At 44.2% G+C, this 17,221-nt stretch overlaps 1 protein-coding gene across 3 annotated transcripts in view; it reads right to left on the reverse strand.

Moving 5' to 3' along the window:
- Nucleotides 1–508: 508 nt before the first annotated feature.
- The window catches only part of LOC310788122 (rho GTPase-activating protein 27-like), a 78,570-nt gene continuing 61,857 nt past the window's right edge, over nt 509–17,221 (reverse strand). For all 3 annotated transcript variants that reach the window (XM_083649628.1, XM_083649627.1, XM_083649626.1), the window contains 10 exons: nt 14,603–14,690; nt 14,318–14,419; nt 11,997–12,095; nt 10,264–10,336; nt 8,336–8,458; nt 6,619–6,717; nt 6,359–6,436; nt 5,326–5,460; nt 3,350–3,455; nt 509–691 (listed from right to left, as the gene is read on the reverse strand). In XM_083649628.1, the coding sequence (XP_083505754.1) occupies nt 514–691; nt 3,350–3,455; nt 5,326–5,460; nt 6,359–6,436; nt 6,619–6,717; nt 8,336–8,458; nt 10,264–10,336; nt 11,997–12,095; nt 14,318–14,419; nt 14,603–14,690 (1,081 nt within the window). In that variant the 3' untranslated portion in view covers nt 509–513. The remainder of the gene's footprint in view (nt 692–3,349; nt 3,456–5,325; nt 5,461–6,358; nt 6,437–6,618; nt 6,718–8,335; nt 8,459–10,263; nt 10,337–11,996; nt 12,096–14,317; nt 14,420–14,602; nt 14,691–17,221) is intronic.

Genomic DNA, 17,221 nt, shown 5'->3' on the forward strand with positions numbered 1-17,221 from the left:
CCCGGAAAAGTTCTAGAAGTCCCTAAAGGTTCCCGAAGCCCTCAGAGCTTCCATGAGGTTCCAGAATCCCTCAGAGCTTCCAGGAGGTTCCAGAAGCCCTCAGAGGGGTCCAGGAGGTTCTAGAACCCCTCAGAGGTTCCCTGAGGTTCCAGAAGCCCTCAGAGGTTCCAGAGGGGCCCAGGAGGTTCCAGAACCCCTCAGAGGGCTCCAGGAGGTTCTAGAACCCCTCAGAGGTTCCAGAGGGGTCCAGGAGGTTCCAGAAGCCCCCAGAGGTTCCAGGAAGTTGCAGAAGCCCTCAGAGGTTCCAGAGGGGTCCAGGAGGTTCCAGAACCCCTCAGAGGTTCCAGAGGGGTCCAGGAGGTTCCAGAACCCCTCAGAGGGGTCCAGGAGGTTCTAGAACCCCTCAGAGGTTCCAGGAGGTTTCAGACACCCTCAGAGGTTCCAGATGGGTCCAGGAGGTTGCAGAAGCCCTCAGAGGTTCCAGAAGCCCTCTCCAGATGGTTCCAGGAAGTTCTACTTCTGGGAAAAGACAGTTTGGAACTCGCTGAGGATGAGCTCCACTATCTGGTTCTGGAACACCATGTGGACCGTCAGGTTGGCTGACTCAGTCTGGGGGCGGAGCAACGTGGGGCCGAACACTATGGCAACGCTCTGAACGGACATCCGGTTAGACTCGCCATGCTCAATCACCCTGGAGAGAAAGAGAGAGAGGGAGAGGAGGAGATAGGGAGGGAGAGAGAGAGTGGGAGGTAGAGAGACAGACAGAGAGAGGAGAGCGGAGAGGGAGATATAGATAGTGTTAATATGGTACTAATAGAGCAGTGACCACTCACTTTTTGAATGGCTCCAGTTCCAGGAAGTTAATTCCCCATTCATTTCTCCATTAACCTTTCAGAAAACCCTTGCCTGGAACCAAGCCAACCAGCTAGCAGATGAACCGTGACCATCAAACATTTGACCTGCAGTAAAATAGCCAGTTCATGTGATCATTGTTTCAATTGTTGGGTCTAAAATAAAGAGCCTGGTCTTCTACCTCTATTTGTAAAGCACATTGAGATAACTCTTGTTATGATTTGGCGCTATGTAAATATTAAAATTGATTTTATTCAGACCCAAAATAAAAACAAAAACAAAAAATTAATAAAAAGGAAAAAAGAAAAGGAAGGGCTTTTTTTGCCTGTGTTCCGTTTTCTGAAACGTCTATGAATAAATGAATGGAGACTTCACTTCCTGGAACCGGAGCCGTTCAAAAAGTGGGCGGTCACTGTTGAGCTCTATTACTGGATGTGTATTGGATTTTGAAAGTGATTCTGATGTGTGTGCGTGTGTGGTGTGTGTGGGCACTAGTGATGCGCGGGTCAGGTTTTTTTAAGGCCCGCCCCAACCCAACCCGTCATAGAGAGCCGCAGGGATGACGTATTTTTGTAGGCTGAATGCGGAAGTCCCGAACTTCCTGGTTCTTCACTGTTTCTGTCTATGGGATTTTTGAATGGGTTTTTGGCGTGATGCTTCAAATAATGTCTGTGGGCAACGCAAGTTTAATCAAACGCGAACCAAGGTTCAGCGGGATAATCTTCACACATGAGGACCACTTTCATGAGTTTTGAAGCGTAAATGCGAGCCCTAGAAGTAAAAAGCTCGAGCTAAGCTAATCCAGAACTACACACTGTCGCATAGGCTTCCACGTCATGTCTGGACTGTTGTTGATGTGTGCACTGATTACCCCGGGCTGAATGGGCTGAACCAGGTGAGGGAAAGAGAGTTTCCGTGTTCGTCGTTTGAAGTGGTGACGTTATTGACGTATATATCCCCATCGACTCAATAGTGTAGTCTCATTTAGCCGTTTGCTAGCTAGCCGCCCGTTTAACGGCATGTAAAAGCTTCAAAACTCATAAAAGTGGTCCTCGTGTGTGAAGATGATATTACTAAACACTGGTTCGCATTTGATTAAGCCAGCGTTGCCCAGAGAGATTATTAGAAGCATCGCGCCAAAAACCCATTCAAAACTCCCATAGGCGAAAACTGTGAAGAACCAGGGCTGTTAGCATCGGTGATTTCCGGACTCGTTACTGCGGCTCTCTATTGGAGCCAGCCCGCCCCGCCCGCCCTGTTAAAATATCTGAAAATTCCGAACCCAGCCCAACCCAGCAGCCCGCAACGGCCAATTTAATGTAATATGTCTCCGGACGCAGGAGGAGCACAGCGGAGCTTCCAAGGTGTGCAAAGTAGCTAATAACTCTGTGTCTCTCTCCCCCCTCTCTCTCTCTCTCTCACACACACACACACACACACACACACACAGACACTCACATGCTGCCTGCGCGACAACAGTTGTAGCCTAGGCCTGCTCTGGATGAGTTGCGCTGCTGCTTTCATGTCGGTCTTTCTTCAATTAATCCATGGTCTTCAGATAGCGCGACCGACTACGCTTCCCCAAAGTGCGGATGGCGTGACCGCAGTGTTTCAAATGGAGGTAGCAGGTAGAGGTAGGCACTAGGCAGGCTACAGAAACAGTTCTTATTCTTCCCCATTTATTTTAATTAGCCTACCTCATGCGCTCTCAATTGGCCATGTTGCAGTAGTAGGCTAAACGTAGTAGTGCAGCAGGTGAGCACACGGCTTGCAGATACGGCCAGACTCGCTGTCTGATTTCTTTTAATTACCTCATGCGCACTCAATTGTTCACAGCCTACTCACGTTGCAGTAAAGTTGACAAATAGATCACAGTCGAGTCCACAACAGAAAATCTGCGGTGGCATTATATGGACACTTCAAATAATAATTACAGCGAATAATCCTTCCAAAATGTTTGTTTTGAGACCACATAGGCTACCTCATTGAAGCGTTTCTTTACTCCATGTGGCTATAGAGAGTGCAGCAGGAGTCTGTCTGATTGTGTGTACCTACGTGTGAGAGAGAGTTAACGTCTTTAAGGTTAATTACTCTGCGTGTTTCATTGCTCTAAAATATTTAATAATGTTGCTTTGTCACGTTCTGAGCCTGCCCCGCCCGCACCCGCGATATTTTCATAATTTGCCAACCCAGCCCGCCTGCGGGGCGGCCCAGCCCGCGGGACCCAGTGGGTTCTGGGTGACCTGCGCATCACTAGTGGGCACGCGTGTGTGTGTGTGTGTTTTTGCACGTACGTGTTTTTGTATATAGGTACGTGTGTGTGTGTATATGTGTGTGTGTGTGTGTGTTTTTTGCACGTACTGTATGTGTTTTTGTATGTACGTATGTATGTATGTGTGTGTGTGTGTGTGTGTGTGTGTGTTTTTGCACGTACGTGTTTTTGTACGTGTGTGTGTGTGTGTGTGTGTGTGTGTGTGTGTGTGTGTGTGTGACTGACTTGCGGAGGTGTCTGAACAGCACCTCCATGGTGTCGTGGTTTGGCAGCGGTAGAGAGCGAACCAGATCCTTCATATAGGACACTCTCTGGGCGTAGTCAGGGACTTCTACACACACACACACACACACACACACATGCACGCACACATGCATACCACACACACGCACACCACACACATATGTGCGTGTGCTCACACACACACACACACACACACACACACACACACACACACACACACACACACACACACACACACACACACACACACACACAAATAAGAACATTGATAAGAACTTAGGCAACTTCAGCTCATTCAGAATGCTGCTGCTAGAGTTCTAACGACAACTAAGAAAGCTGATCATATCACTCCAGTTCTTAAGTCCTTACACTGGTTGCCAGTGTGTCATAGAATAGATTTTAAAACACTGTTATTAGTCTATAAATCATTTAATGGCCTAGGCCCAAAATACATAGCTGAATTGCTCCCACGCTACGAACCGTCTAGAACTCTCAGGTCAGCAGGGTCCAGCTTATTAACTGTCCCTAGGATCAAATCAAATCATGGGAATTTACCCACTATGCTCCTGCTAGCTGGAACAAATTGCCTGAAGACCTCAGATCTGCCCCAACTTTACTTATTTTTAAAAATAGACTAAAGACTTTTATGTTTACCGGCGCTTTTAACTGCTGACAGCTGTTTCTCAATCACTATTATACAATTGGTTTTAAAACACAGATGATTGTAATTACAGCTAAAAGCTGCAGGTCTGGGGGATGGTTCTGTAATACGGATATACTCACAAGAGGGTGAGGTGATGCGTCAGGGAGGGACGCACGCGTAAGGGGAGCTTACTTGAGCCGTACTCGTTTTAAGCAAGGTTTAGAGAGAAAAAACGGCCTGTTTGTCGACGGGCAACAGATGATGCTAGGTACAAGCGGGGGTATGCTTGGCGTCCAAACTGCAGTATAGAGGAAAAGAGGACAACCCAGACCTGAGTTTTATGTGTGTGTAGTCATGTTTCTTATATAGTCATGATGTCAGGGGACTCAATATAGATAAATTGATTTATTCTATTATGCAAACCCAATGAGTCCTCTATAAGTTTTTAGCTCTTTTTGCAACTGCTGCGCCTGTTGCTTAATGCACTTTTTATACTATTTTTTAAAGTTTTGTTGTGATGCCTTTAAATGTCCATTTTATTCTCTTCTTTTATTCTTTTATTTTCCTGTCAACCATTTTATGTGAAGCACTTTGAATTGCCTCTGTGTATGAAATGTGCTATACAAATAAACTTGACTTGACTGACACAGAAATATATTTATACATGCATAATAATAATAATACATAATGTGTTGAGTACATACAGTGAGGGAAATTATCATTTGATCCCTTGCTGATTTTATAAGTTTGCCCACTGAGAAAGAAATTAACGGTCTCTAATTTGAATCGTGATGGGTTTATTTTAACAGTGAGAGACAGAATATTAAAAAATCCAGAAAATCACATTATATAAAAGATAGACATTGATTTGCATTTGATTGTATGAAATAAGTATTTGATCCCCTAGCAAAACATGACTTAGTACTTGTCAAGTCAAGTCAAGTTTATTTGTATAGACCTAATTCACAAGCATGTCTCAGAGGACTTCATAGAGAATGTCTAGCTAAATCTAGCTGACACAACAATAACAATTACAGTATTAATAATAACAACATGATTGAACAATCGTATGATAGAGAGAGACAGAAATATAAATATATATATATATATATATATATATATATATATATATATATATAAGAAGAGATGAAAAAGTACCGGTTGCGCTACTAAGAATGCTCGAGGCAGATTTGGGTACATCCCTAGTATGCATTCCTATAAAACATGTTTATTTGATAGAAAACATTTGATAGTGTATTAATAAGGTATTGATAAGTGATCGTGTGCTGGGTGTATTGATAAAGTGTGTACTGACGGATGGCCTGGATAAACTTGTCGAAGCTGCTGAAGGGGAAGATCGGCTCTGGGAGCTCCCTGAGGAACAGCTTCAGAGCTCCAGCCACCACGTGGATCTCCTCCCACTGCCCGTCCTCCAGGTCCAGCTGCTCCTCTGACAGACAGACAGACAGACAGACAGACAGACAGACAGACAGACAGACAGACAGACAGACAGACAGACAGACAGACACCACATTTAGGCAATGTCTAGACTTCTCTAATATTTCTATTTTTAACTGCATTGTCCACATTTTTATATTTTTATTCTCTTTACATATTATTTTAAGAGCAAAACCACCATTTTAGTCTTTGTATTTTTTAAGTTACTTTTACAATTCAGTTTATAGCCCCTTATCACACAAGCATGTCTGCCAGGGCTTTACATACACAGTAGCATCATCACAGTCATATTATACTACACACAACATAGGTTACATACATCATATACAAGCACAATCATCTCTTTCTATGTTTTAAGTTACGTTGAGCTATTTTTAGCTTTTTTTAAATTCTAGTATATATTTAACTGTATGCAAAAAAAAAAATTTATTTCACACTTGCTTTGACAATGTTGTTTCCCATGCCAATTCACCTTATTTGGAATGCGGAAACGTTTTAATTTGTTTTGCGGCATTCCCGCATCCAATTGCTTGAGGTAAGAATGTTGTACCTGGGAGCACTTCCTTCCTCATCACCATCTTTAAATGCATTTCCCCATTATTATCCTTTGTTTCTGGTCCCTTATTACCCTGTTACATAAATATCAGTCTAATATTACTCATGTACATGGTATTACCTAATTATTACCCCTATAGACCCTTTTCACGGGGGCCATTTTGTGTCGAAAAGGCAGGGTAAACACAGGTGCAAGCAAGACACTAATGAGGGTTTCCAAGTGTCTTGTTTGCACCTGTGTTTACCCTGCCTTTTCGACACAAAATGCCCCCCCGTGTAAAGGGTGTATTACCATGTTGTTACCGAGCTGTAATGGTAAAGTGCTAACAACTTACCATGGTCAGCTTTGTGTCGTAGCCTCTGGATGACGGCCAGGTTACCACTGACTCTGTAGATTCCATCAACATCTAGACCTACACACACACACACACACACACACACACACACACACACACACACACACACACACACACACACACACACACACACAGCAGGTTGACATTTTTTCAGGTTGTGTGTGTGTGTGTGTGTGTGTATGTGTGTGTGTGTGTGTGTGTGTGTGTGTGTGTGTGTGTGTGTGCGTGCGCGTGCGTACCTCTCCTCTCCACTGTTTTGATACATTTCTCCACAAATCTGGGAACCGTTGTGTTTTCCCTGTGACATAAAGTGTCCAGATGACAGCCAAAGACATTATCTGGGGGCGAGAGACATAGGAAGACATGGTGAGAGAGAGAGAGAGAGAGAGAAAGAAAGAGAGAGAGATAGATAGAGAGAGAGAGAGAGAGAGAGACACTCATATAGAGCTGCCGCGATATTGATTTTTATCCTTGCTGCACAAAGGATAAAAACAAATGAGCACAAAAGCCAATCAAACCCTTATTTTTACCGTTATTTAACCGCAAAAATAGCAGTGTTTCCCCTAGGATGGAGTTGTAGCAACGGAGGTGAAGCATGTGCACTTTGAAAATATATATATATTTTTTTTTTTTGCATTTTTATTTACTCACAAAGCGCGCCCTGCCGGGAGGTTTCTATATCGCTGCCGGCACCAGAAAGGCTTGAGGCCTAGGCTACCTGTGCGTTCACACCAAGGCTTCACACATACAAAGTTACATTACATACAAAGTCAATGCATGGCCGTCTGTTCCAGCAGTTTTACCGGATCCTCACGGAGCCGTACCGCATCTGGTGGACATTGGGTTTAAGTACTAGGGATGTAACTTATGATGCACTTTCTAATGAGGAGATACTCTTCATTCAACTTCATTCCACAATGCTCTGCCACAAAGCCAGCGTGTCAAAATAACAGCTTCAAAAACTGTCCAGTGGTTCATTTTCCACTGCAGAGGCAAAAACAACAACAACTTAGTGCTGTATTCTTTGAGGGGAACATTTGAAGTTCCTTTTAATATTGGAGGGGACATGTCCCTGATGTCCCTGATGTCCCTGATGCTTCCTACAACTATGAGCTTTGCTGACATGATCAGGTAAGCACAAACGTTCTTGTTTATGCTTTACTCACAGGTGTGAGAATAACATAACGTTAGTCTCTTCTCCTCTCGTAAGTCACCTGTGGAGCTGCTTTGTTTCAAGGTGGCTACCTCCATCTTGGAAAAATGAAGCCAACGTGGAAGTGCCAAAACCTGCAGTTTCTTGAATGGCCACTCGAGGATGGCTCCAAAAGTGAGTCATTCCCCATAGACCCCCATGTTAAAATACCCGACTTTACAACATAAATAAACATGTTTACAGCCTGGTACAAAAATGGTTTTGGTCTCTAGCTAATTTCACCTGTTCATGACAACTGTACGTGGGCTCACCCGTCTATGGCTCAACTGTACGTGGGCTCACCTGTACGTGGGCTCACCCGTCTATGGCTGAACTGTACGTGGGCTCACCTGTACGTGGGCTCACCTGTACGTGGGCTCACCTGTACGTGGGCTCACCTGTACGTGGGCTCACCCGTCTATGGCTGCAAAAACAAGTCTGATTGTATGGGAAAATGATCCTACTTCTCACTTGATGACCTCAGTAAATACTTTCCTAACGAGTTTATGTCTCAATCGTTACTTTCAAGTCTTCTTCAATACAGCATGATGTTCATTTAGTCAATTATGCTCCTATTTAGAGTCAAATAGACGTGTGTTTCCCAAACTTTTTTTCTGGGGACCCACTTTTTAAAAATGATGAACCATCGCGACCCAAATCACAATGGGCTTAGGTCTTATCTATTCTATAAATCATGAGACGAGCAAATTTGTGAATGAATGTTCCTGACTATTTTTACTAGCAGTTCCATTCACAACAGTTACCTCTAATGTAGCCTTTCTCCTTCACGCTCTGCAGCGTGGGCCTCCTCTGCAGGAACCTGCGCAGTTTCTTACGAACTCGACCCGGATCAGCCTCTGCTGGACCCGACATTGTCCTGCTGGCTGCTGAGAGGAGAGGTCAACAGACTACCGTCAGTCATCCTGTTACATCGTCAGTCATCCAGTTACACCTTCAGTCATCCAGCTACACCATCAGTCTTCCTGTTACACCATCAGTCATCCTGTTACATCGTCAGTCATCCAGTTACACCTTCAGTCATCCTGTTACATCGTCAGTCATCCAGTTACACCGTCAGTCATCCTGTTACATCGTCAGTCATCCAGTTACACCTTCAGTCATCCTGTTACAACGTCAGTCATCCAGTTACACCATCAGTCATCCTGTTACAACGTCAGTCATCCAGTTACACCGTCAGTCTTCCTGTTACACCATCAGTCATCCAGCTACACCGTCAGTCTTCCTGTTACACCTTCAGTCATCCAGCTACACCGTCAGTCATCCAGCTACACCGTCAGTCTTCCTGTTACACCATCAGTCGTCCAGCTACACCGTCAGTCATCCAGCTACACCGTCAGTCATCCTGTTACAACGTCAGTCATCCAGTTACACCTTCAGTCATCCAGTTACACCTTCAGTCATCCAGTTACACCTTCAGTCATCCAGTTACACCGTCAGTCATCCAGTTACACCTTCAGTCATCCAGCTACACCTTCAGTCATCCAGTTACACCTTCAGTCATCCAGTTACACCTTCAGTCATCCAGCTACACCTTCAGTCATCCAGTTACACCTTCAGTCATCCAGTTACACCTTCAGTCATCCAGTTACACCTTCAGTCATCCAGTTACACCTTCAGTCATCCAGCTACACCGTCAGTCATCCTGTTACATCGTCAGTCATCCTGTTACTTCTTCTTCTTCTTCTAATGGCTTTCCGGCAGACTGGATGCCTTGCGGCACATTGCTGCCTCTCACAGAATATGACACAAATTCCAGAATCGGCGGTCCGCCTCCTCCTCAGTGTTCCTCCCGGCCCTCATGCCAGCACACCAACCTCCCTCATCAGGTACTCTCCTCACCTCTCTCCTGTGTCACCAGTCATCCTGTTACACCGTCACTCATCTTCTTCTATTTTTATTTTTTTATCCCATTTTTATCCCCCATTAGTGCTAATTTTAATTTATTTATCCTGGTTGCTACTCCACCCTCTGCCGATCTGGGGAGAGCCGAAAACTGGCTCCATGCTTCCTCCGAGACATGGGCAGTTAGCCAGCTGCTTCTTTTCACCTGACAGGGGAAGCTTCACTGGTAGGACATAGCACGTGGGAGGTTCACGCTATTCCAACCAGTTCCCCTCCCTCCGAACAGGCGCCCTTAACGACCAGAGGAGGAACCACATTAGCAACCAGGATATTGCATGTTTTGGTGAAGGGGGTTCCTATATGAAGGAAACCCCCGGGAGGCACGGGGAGAACATGCAAACTCCACACAGAAAGGACATGCGGACGGGCACGCATTCCTTCAGCGTTCACAGCGTCCCAGGTGGGAATCGAACCCAGGACCTTCGAGCTGTGAGGCGACAGCGCTTACCACTGCACCACCGTACCCCCGCACGTCACTCATCTTGTTACACTGCATGTCATCCTGTTACACCGCCAGTTGTCCTGTTATACCGCCAGACAGCCTGTTACACTGTCAGACAGCCTGTTACACCAGTCTTTTTTTTTACACCATCAGTCTTTTTTTTACACCATCAGTCATCTTTCTACACCGTCAGTCATCCCATTACACATCACGTTACACGTCCATACACGTCAGTTGTCCTGTTACATGGTTAGTTGTCCCGTTACATCGTCAGTCATCCTGTTACACCACCAGTCGCCCAATACACCATCAGTCAGGAGGCCTTACTGTTCCTCTTCCTCTCCTTGTCCTCCTTGTCTGATGCTTCATCCTCGTCCTCCTCTGACAGATGCACCTGCTCCTGCAGGAGAGGCCAGAGGAGCAGCAGCTCAACATCGTCTTCCTTTCTGCTTTATTATTCACTTATCTTATAAAGCAACTTGTCTTTCTCTCTGGCTTATTATTCACTTACCGTATTTCTTCTAATAAACACCCGGGCATTTATTTTGCTAAATCAACCCAAACCCCCGGCGGTTAAAGGAGTCCCGGCGGCAGATAGAATGAGTCGTTTATTTAGTTTTGCACAGAATCGAGCCAGGCGATTATTATCTTGATTAATTCCTTACCAAATACGTAAATGCAATGTTTCCAATACATGTCCGGTATAATGGGTATAATCCATACTGCATTTATGATCGCTGTTCCACTGACAGAAACGCTTTTACAAGGCGCAACACTATAACGTTAGCGTAGCTCATGGACTTGCTCAAGTGTTCCGACAGCGTCTCCAGTATAACACGTTGACTATTTTCCATACTCCCGCTGTACAATCCGTAGCATCAAACAATGCGGTATGCATACTTGAAACATGTCGGTTATGTATAAACAAAGCATAACATTGTCTGACTGGCTGTAGATGCGTGACTTCCGCCAAAACACACGTCATTACCGTAAGTGACTGAATTCAGTCAACACAAAAACATACCGTAATGAAAAATAAAATGTAATAAACGCCCCAGCGTTTAATCCAGCCGGCGTTTATTATGCTAAATTGGATCAGATCCCCGGCGGTTAAAGGACACCCGGCGGCAGATGGAGACCCGGTGGATATTAGAAGAAATACGGTATCTTAGAATAAACTTTGCAAGCTCATCTTCCTCTCTGGCTTATTATTCACTTAATCTTAGAACAAACTTTGCAAACTCGTGCTGTTAGATCAGTGCTCCTGAAATATTATCATCCTCATTAGGGAGAACAGAGTAAGGCCTTGGCCACACTGATCCGTGGTGTCTGTCCGTGTGCGTTCATTTCTCTGTGCACTTCCATTCATTTTCAATGACAGCTGTCCGACTGTCCGTGGAGCACTCAGAAGCGTACGTATCCAGAAAATTTGCATACGTTGTGATGGACAGAAAGTTGAATAGGGATGAACTTTTTCTGGATGGACGTATCGGATGGTCGGATAGTCGGATAGTCACTGTCCGTTTAGCCAATCAGAGTCGAGGTCTCGAGAGGAGGCGTTCCCGAGATTTGTTTCAACTTTTCAAAGAAGATGGCGGCCGAGGCGGTGAAGGAGGCTATAAGGGATTCCCCAGCAAAATGAGTAAAATTGTGTGATTTCACTAGGATTTCAGTGACTAGAAGTTAGTCCAAGGGGAGAATGTAGTGCATATACTTCTCTCCGGTTATCTGCACATGATCTACATTATATTATACTCGCGCTGTTCATGTCATTTGCATCGAGTCACATTTCCAAGGAGCCAGGCTGCACAGGCAGGCTCGCCGGCCGCGGAGCAGCCCCGGCGCTTTGGGCGAGGGGTTTGACGTAGACTCAGTTCTCATGCATCGGACAGACATCTGTCCGTTCAATAATTCTGTCCATTTTCTGACGGATCAGTGTGGCCAAGGCCTTATGCTGAATGTTGTATTAACTCTAACCAGGTAAACTCATGCGAACTGAACTGAATTCAAGTAAAGAGAAAAGACCAGAAGAGGCAGCGGACTAACGGAGTGTTTCCTACCAGTTGCCTGATGGAGTCCAGTATGACTTTGTGCCAGTCCCAGATGATGCTGTCTGTGTCGTACTGCACCAGGTACTCACAGCCCTGCCGAGTCTTCAGCTGTAGCAAACCAACACAACACGAGTTACACCTGAAAGCTTCAGAGGAAGAGCTGGACCACAGAGTACAAACCAACACAACACGAGTTACACCTGAGAGCTTCAGAGGAAGAGCTGGACCACAGAGTACAAACCAACACAACACGAGTTACACCTGAGAGCTTCAGAGGAAGAGCTGGACCACAGAGTACAAACCAACACAACACGAGTTACACCTGAGAGCTTCAGAGGAAGAGCTGGACCACAGAGTACAAACCAACACAACACGAGTTACACCTGAGAGCTTCAGAGGAAGAGCTGGACCACAGAGTACAAACCAACACAACACGCGTTACACCTGAAAGCTTCAGAGGAAGAGCTGGACCACAGAGTACAAACCAACACAACACGAGTTACACCTGAGAGCTTCAGAGGAAGAGCTGGACCACAGAGTACAAACCAACACAACACGCGTTACACCTGAAAGCTTCAGAGGAAGAGCTGGACCACAGAGTACAAACCAACACAACACACGTTACACCTGAAAGCTTCAGAGGAAGAGCTGGACCACAGAGTACAAACCAACACAACACACGTTACACCTGAAAGCTTCAGAGGAAGAGCTGGACCACAGAGTACAAACCAACACAACACGAGTTACACCTGAAAGCTTCAGAGGAAGAGCTGGACCACAGAGTACAAACCAACACAACACGAGTTACACCTGAAAGCTTCAGAGGAAGAGCTGGACCACAGAGTACAAACCAACACAACACGAGTTACACCTGAAAGCTTCAGAGGAAGAGCTGGACCACAGAGTACAAACCAACACAACACGAGTTACACCTGAAAGCTTCAGAGGAAGAGCTGGACCACAGAGTACAAACCAACACAACACGAGTTACACCTGAGAGCTTCAGAGGAAGAGCTGGACCACAGAGTACAAACCAACACAACACACGTTACACCTGAAAGCTTCAGAGGAAGAGCTGGACCACAGAGTACAAACCAACACAACACGAGTTACACCTGAGAGCTTCAGAGGAAGAGCTGGACCACAGAGTACAAACCAACACAACACACGTTACACCTGAAAGCTTCAGAGGAAGAGCTGGACCACAGAGTACAAACCAACACAACACGCATTACACCTGAAAGCTTCAGAGGAAGAGCTGGACCACAGAGTACAAACCAACACAACACGAGTTACACCTGAAAGCTTCAGAGGAAGAGCTGGACCACAGAGTACAAACCAACACAACACGCGTTACACCTGAAAGCTTCAGAGGAAGAGCTGGACCACAGAGTACAAACCAACACAACACGCATTACACCTGAAAGCTTCAGAGGAAGAGCTGGACCACAGAGTACAAACCAACACAACACGAGTTACACCTGAAAGCTTCAGAGGAAGAGCTGGACCACAGAGTACAAACCAACACAACACGAGTTACACCTGAAAGCTTCAGAGGAAGAGCTGGACCACAGAGTACAAACCAACACAACACGCATTACACCTGAAAGCTTCAGAGGAAGAGCTGGACCACAGAGTACAAACCAACACAACACGAGTTACACCTGAAAGCTTCAGAGGAAGAGCTGGACCACAGAGTACAGATGCATCATATACCAGTCAAGTCAACTTCATTTGTGCGTCTCAGAGGGCTAAACAGAGAATATGTCTAGCTAAGTCTAGCTAAATACTATCAATAAACATACTTGAGCAATCTCATATGAGAGAGAGAGAGAGAGAGAGAGAGAGAGAGAGAGAGAGAGAGAGAGAGAGGAGGGGGGAGACAGAGGGGAGAGAACAGACAAATAGGGCATAATAGGGCTGGGCGATCTGCATTTATTTACTTTTTGTCCAAGTAGAATGTTGTATGGTCTCTTGTGATTCTAAATATAGATTCTAAATATAGCTTACTCACCTCTTGTGATTCTAAATATAGCTTACTCACTTGGTCTTGTGATTCTAAATATAGCTTACTCACTTGGTTTGACCAAAGAAAAATGATAAGCAGTTTAAAACATGTCTATGGAAAAAAAGAATGGCGGATGAAATGCCTTGGTTTCTATGCCTACTCTAATACTGTAAACCAGAAGTGGGGGTGGGTTTGACTCTCTATACTGTAACCATGGTAGTAAAGGTAGAGTGCTACTAGAACAGGTTGGACCCATGATAACACGAGTACACTTCTAGAACAGGCTGTAACCTTGGTAATCACGGTAGAGATGGCAGTGTACCTCTAGAACGTTCTTCTTGGAGGATTTGTCCTTTGAGGCCCAGCTCAGAGAAGCTCCTCTCAGCTCCACTGTGTACTCTGGAACAATCTGTGTGGTCTTACTCTGAGAAACAGTTAGCAAGTCAGCTTCTTCATCATCATCATCCTCATCCTCATCATCATCGCCACCATCATCATCATGGAGCCTGTATTTTACAGCTACTGGTGAGCATCTCTAGTCATTTTCGCAGAGTTTCCAGAATGTAATAACCCAGTAACTGGCCCAGTAGATGTTATTGGTTCTTACAGAGTTTCCAGTTGGAGCAGACTTGGGGTCTCTGTGGAAGGTGAGGATTCCTCCATGGAGAACAGTCCAGGACTGGCTCCAGTTCTTCCTGTGGAACACCAATATAAATAAGAAAAAAGAAAAACAAGATCAATCATGACATGAAATGAGTAGAGTTCACAGTTGACACTGATTTAGCTAGTCAAGTTACAGTTGATATAGTAATACATAAAATGTGCTGTAGATCAGGGGAACTCAACCTTTTCTAGTTCAAGGCCCACTTCTGATTGTTAAAACATTTCCGAGGACCACCTTCCCAAATAAATGATAGGCTATCATTGTGATATCTTGATATGTGGGAGGTCATCCGCGGCCCACTAGATGGCGCTCTGAGGCCCAGTGGTTAAGAAACACAGCTGTAGATAATATAGTCATATCTAGTCACAGCCATTCAGTTAGTGTATCATACAACTATCACACAGGTTTATGATTAAACTGTCATGCAATCAATCTGATTGGTCAATGACATCATCCAACTGTTCTAACTCAACAACGACCGCTAGGGTGACACTGAACACGCATGTGTGAGTGTCCTACACACATTTAAAAGATTAGGCCTCCCCCCTTCCCCTAGTAAACAACATACATATATATTTAACTGTGCACTTTGTAGTCGCTACTTAAGGAAACTGCTCTGTTTATCCCTATTAGCTCATTATAGAGCATTTCACTGGAATTCTGTTGCTAGGGGACAATGTGGACCCTACTTGCAGCCCAGCTACCAGCAGACCCAGCCCAGGCCTGGACTCTATATTTGATTCAAGAGGATTTACACCTGAACACACGGGGCCTCCTGCCTAAAATCCACCAACTTCGACTAATCTAGTGTTGTCTAGAAAGAGAGAGTGGCGTCAGCGGAGGACCAAAATGTGAGACTCGTTAGCCAATGAACAGCCAGGAATAGGTCTCGCGCTACTTTTGCATGCTAAAATAAAGCTGATAATGTACAATTTGATTGAAGGGATGAAAAACCCTTTCAGAGTACAACACAAACTGTCTATTTTGCTGCAACTCGACAGTGCTGCTTTTTTTACTCAAGAGTTCCAGGACCTTACCTCCTGGAAAAAAACTGGTCCATAGGAGTGAATGGAGATGTCAGAACTCTTCCATTATACGGCTCTGGACTAATCACCAATAAGAGTAAGGTGTCAATTATTTGTGTTAGTGAAACTTGGCTTGATGATTCTATAACTGATGCTGAAATAGACATTGAACGTTTCACAGTGATGAGGACAGATAGAAATCGAAGCGGTGGAAGAGTGTGTGTGTTTGTGACGTCCAATATTGATTTTAACATAAGACATGATCTCATTGAGGCCGTGTGGTTGGACATTTCCTTTCCTAAAAGCAAGCCTGTCTTGGTAGGGGTGTGCTATCCTCCTCCTAATCAGTTAAAATTGTGATGAAATTTGGGTCACAAATGAATGACTAAGGAAAAATGTGGGTCGTGACGTGAGGCTCGACCAGTTGAGAACCACTGAGCGATCTTATTAGCAAACACCAACAGGAAGTAAGCTAGGGGCCATTCACAATGTTACAGTGTGTGTCTAGATGGCCTATATTTAATTCACTATGTTATTGGATTGAATAGGTCATAGTCTTGTTAAAGATTCCATAAAGCCTATAGTGATAATCATCATCATCATCATCATCATCATCATCATCATCATAATATCTATCTATCTATCTATCTATCTATCTATCTATCTATCTATCTATCTATCTATCTATATATATATATATATCTATATATATATATATATATATATATATATATATATATATATATATATATATATATATATATATATATATATATATATATATATATATGTGTACTTATGTTCAAAGGAAAAACTAGGCAGTAAAATAATGGCTTATAAGATGTCTTACAAACAACACAATTGACTGAAAATGACAAGAATAGTCATACATTCTGTCATTGTGTTACTTATGGATGGAATTATAGTGAAAATAAATCATCACCCTTTTTTGCTGGGGACCTGAAAACTACTGGCCTATAGGCTACATACTAAACTACTGGCCTATAGGCTACATACTAAACTACTGGCCTATAGGCTACATACTAAACTACTGGCCTATAGGCTACATACTAAACTACTGGCCTATAGGCTACATACTAAACTACTGGCCTATAGGCTACATACTAAACTACTGGCCTATAGGCTACATACTAAACTACTGGCCTATAGGCTACATACTAAACTACTGGCCTATAGGCTACATACTAAACTACTGGCCTATAGGCTACATACTAAACTACTGGCCTATAGGCTACATCAGGGGTGGGCAATTATTTTTCATGGGGCCCACAAGAAAAACCCAGATTGTTGCCGGGGGCCGAACAAATATTGTCATGCCGTAACCCATGGATGGGTAACTTTGATGATAGAGAGGGCCACAAAAAATGTCCTCGCTACCAGGTTTTTTGGTGCAAAAATTGGGGCAAAAATTTGGTGCATTTGAAGCCAGGTTTAGAGGAATAACTCATTTTAAATTAACAGTTGTGATGTCATTATTCAGTCTTAACCACCAATATTTGATCCTTTTCTCACTCAC

Source organism: Poromitra crassiceps (genome assembly GCF_964638095.1).
Source record: "Poromitra crassiceps genome assembly, chromosome: 13".
NCBI classification, from domain to species: domain Eukaryota; kingdom Metazoa; phylum Chordata; class Actinopteri; order Beryciformes; family Melamphaidae; genus Poromitra; species Poromitra crassiceps.